This window comes from Diaphorina citri, unplaced genomic scaffold (assembly GCF_000475195.1).
Source record: "Diaphorina citri unplaced genomic scaffold, Diaci psyllid genome assembly version 1.1 scaffold15615, whole genome shotgun sequence".
NCBI classification, from domain to species: Eukaryota; Metazoa; Arthropoda; class Insecta; order Hemiptera; family Psyllidae; genus Diaphorina; species Diaphorina citri.
In genome coordinates, this window is record NW_007392978.1 from 9173 (window position 1) to 11398 (window position 2226).

The following is a 2226-nucleotide window of genomic DNA, read 5'->3' on the forward strand; positions in this document are numbered from 1 at the left end:
AGAGATAGATACTACATAGGTCTCCCTCATACATCTGTTGACTCCTTCTCATGCAGAATAGTCATCTGAAATGATTTGGGCAACTGTCTTTTCTGTGATCACCTTCTGTCCCCTTCGCCATCTCTGTCATTTTCTCGAGAACAAAAAGCCATCACAATAAGTATCGATCCTATGCATTAGATCTTCGAGCGTAGCTTTTTCAGAGATCTAATAATGATGAAAAAGAATGTGTAGTGTGGTGTGTGTTCGAACTTTATGCCTAGTACAACCGGCTCATCACCAATTACTATGAAACTTTGTCAAACATTATTTGCTCTGCACTCCCGTAGAAGGTTATAGGCTATTATTCGGCTCGTTTCTGTTAAGCTACGTCCGAGCAAAGACCACTAAATGGATGAGTGACTGAACGGCCATGACTATAGGTTTACTAGCATGAAATCCGGAGAGAGGTCGACGTATTTCGGCTAGTAAGGAGAATAAAGAAAGTCTATCGAATTTTTCCTTTACAACCTCTAGATCCCTAGATAAATCGACTTGAAAAATACCAAAAAATTTCGTTAACTTTCGATAAATGTCGTAAAAATATTTATCATTTTCATGACCGTGCACCATTTTTTGAGTTTAAAGCATATCCAATTATCCACTCTAGGTGAAGTCAGTAGCTGTTTTTATTCATACCGGACTACGAAACAATGAAGTAAGTAAAGAGTAAACTCTCTGAACTCACCTTATTTTCACCTTCATCTTCAGAGCCAGACACTTGATGGGCCCTTTTCCTTCCTTCCCCTTCCTCATCATCAGAGTCCAACACATGAGCTGATCTCTTCTTCTTCACACCATGATCTTCGTCTTCTGAATCGTCGGATATTCTTCGCTTTTTCGACTTTCCCACCACACTGCCACTCGCACCACTGTCACGTGAACCTGAGCGCGACCTTCTTGAACCAGACCGTGACCTTCCAGACCTGGCACTACCTGAACGAGATCTGGATCGTGACCTAGATCCAGACCTTGACCTCCTTGATCCTGACCGAGACCTTCTCGATCCAGAACGTGATCTCGATTTTCTAGACCCAGACCTTGATCTAGCACTTCCAGATCTTGATCTTCTAGATCCAGACCTTGACCTCCTTGAACCTGAACGTGATCTTGACCTTCCTGAGCCAGATCGCGACCGTCTTGATCCTGACCTTGATCTTCTGGAGCCAGACCGTGACCTTCTTGATCCTGACCTGGACCTAGCACTTCCAGACCTTGATCTTCTTGATCCTGACCTTGATCTTCTGGAGCCAGACCTTGACCTAGCACTTCCAGACCGAGACCTTGAACGTGACTTTCTAGAGCCAGAACGTGATCTTGATCTGGCACTTCCAGACCTTGACCTTCTTGATCCTGACCTTGATCTTCTGGAGCCAGACCTTGACCTGGCACTTCTAGACCGAGACCTTGAACGTGATTTTCTTGAACCTTGTGATCTTCTTGATTGTGCACTCCCTGAGCGTGACCGGGATCTAGATCCAGATTTTTGAGACCCAGCACTCCCCGACTCAGCAGGAGATTGTGGACCTCTGGATCTGGAGCGTCTCGCTGGAGAACCTGCAGGAGATTTTGGACTGCCTGACTGGGATCTAGCAGCTGGGGAACCAGGTGGTGATCTGGGACCTTTAGGACTTGATCGTCTAGCAGGAGAACCTTTGGGAGATTTAGGACTCCCTGACCTTGACCTTACAGGTGGAGAAATTGGTGGTGATCTTGGACTTCTAGATCTTTTAGCAGGAGAGGAATCTTTGGGGGATCTGGGACTTCCTGATCTGGATCTAGCAGCTAAAGAACCAGCAGGTGATCGAGGACTTCTAGGACTTGCTGACCTTCTAGAGGGAGAACCTTCTGGAGACCTGGGACCTCTTGGACTACCTGATCTAGATCTAGCAATGGGAGAATCAGGTCGTGATTGGGGACTACCTGATTTAGACCTTTGAGCTGTGGGAGACTTGGGAGTTCCTGATCTTGATCTCCTTGTTGGAAAGCCTTCTGGAGACCTTGGGCTTCTGGGACTTGGTGAACGGGATGCTTGGGTAGGGGAACCAGGAGGGGATCTTGGACTCCTTGATCTTCTATCAGGAGACCCCAGGGGTGACTTGGGACTTACAGACCTGGACCTTCCTGCTGTAGAGCCTAGAGGTGATTTTGGGGTTCCTGATCTTGACCTAGATTTCACTGATCCCT

The 2226-nt window shown here is 46.8% G+C and overlaps 1 protein-coding gene across 1 annotated transcript in view; it reads right to left on the reverse strand.

Annotated features, from left to right (window-relative positions):
- Positions 1-2111, reverse strand: part of LOC103523122 (spore wall protein 2-like) — a gene marked incomplete at its 5' end in the record, with an annotated part of 11156 nt that extends 9045 nt beyond the window's left edge. Inside the window, 2 exons of the mRNA XM_026832865.1 lie at positions 1275-1724; positions 1982-2111. Coding sequence (XP_026688666.1) covers positions 1275-1724; positions 1982-2111 — 580 coding nt within the window. The remainder of the gene's footprint in view (positions 1-1274; positions 1725-1981) is intronic.
- Positions 2112-2226: the final 115 nt, after the last annotated feature.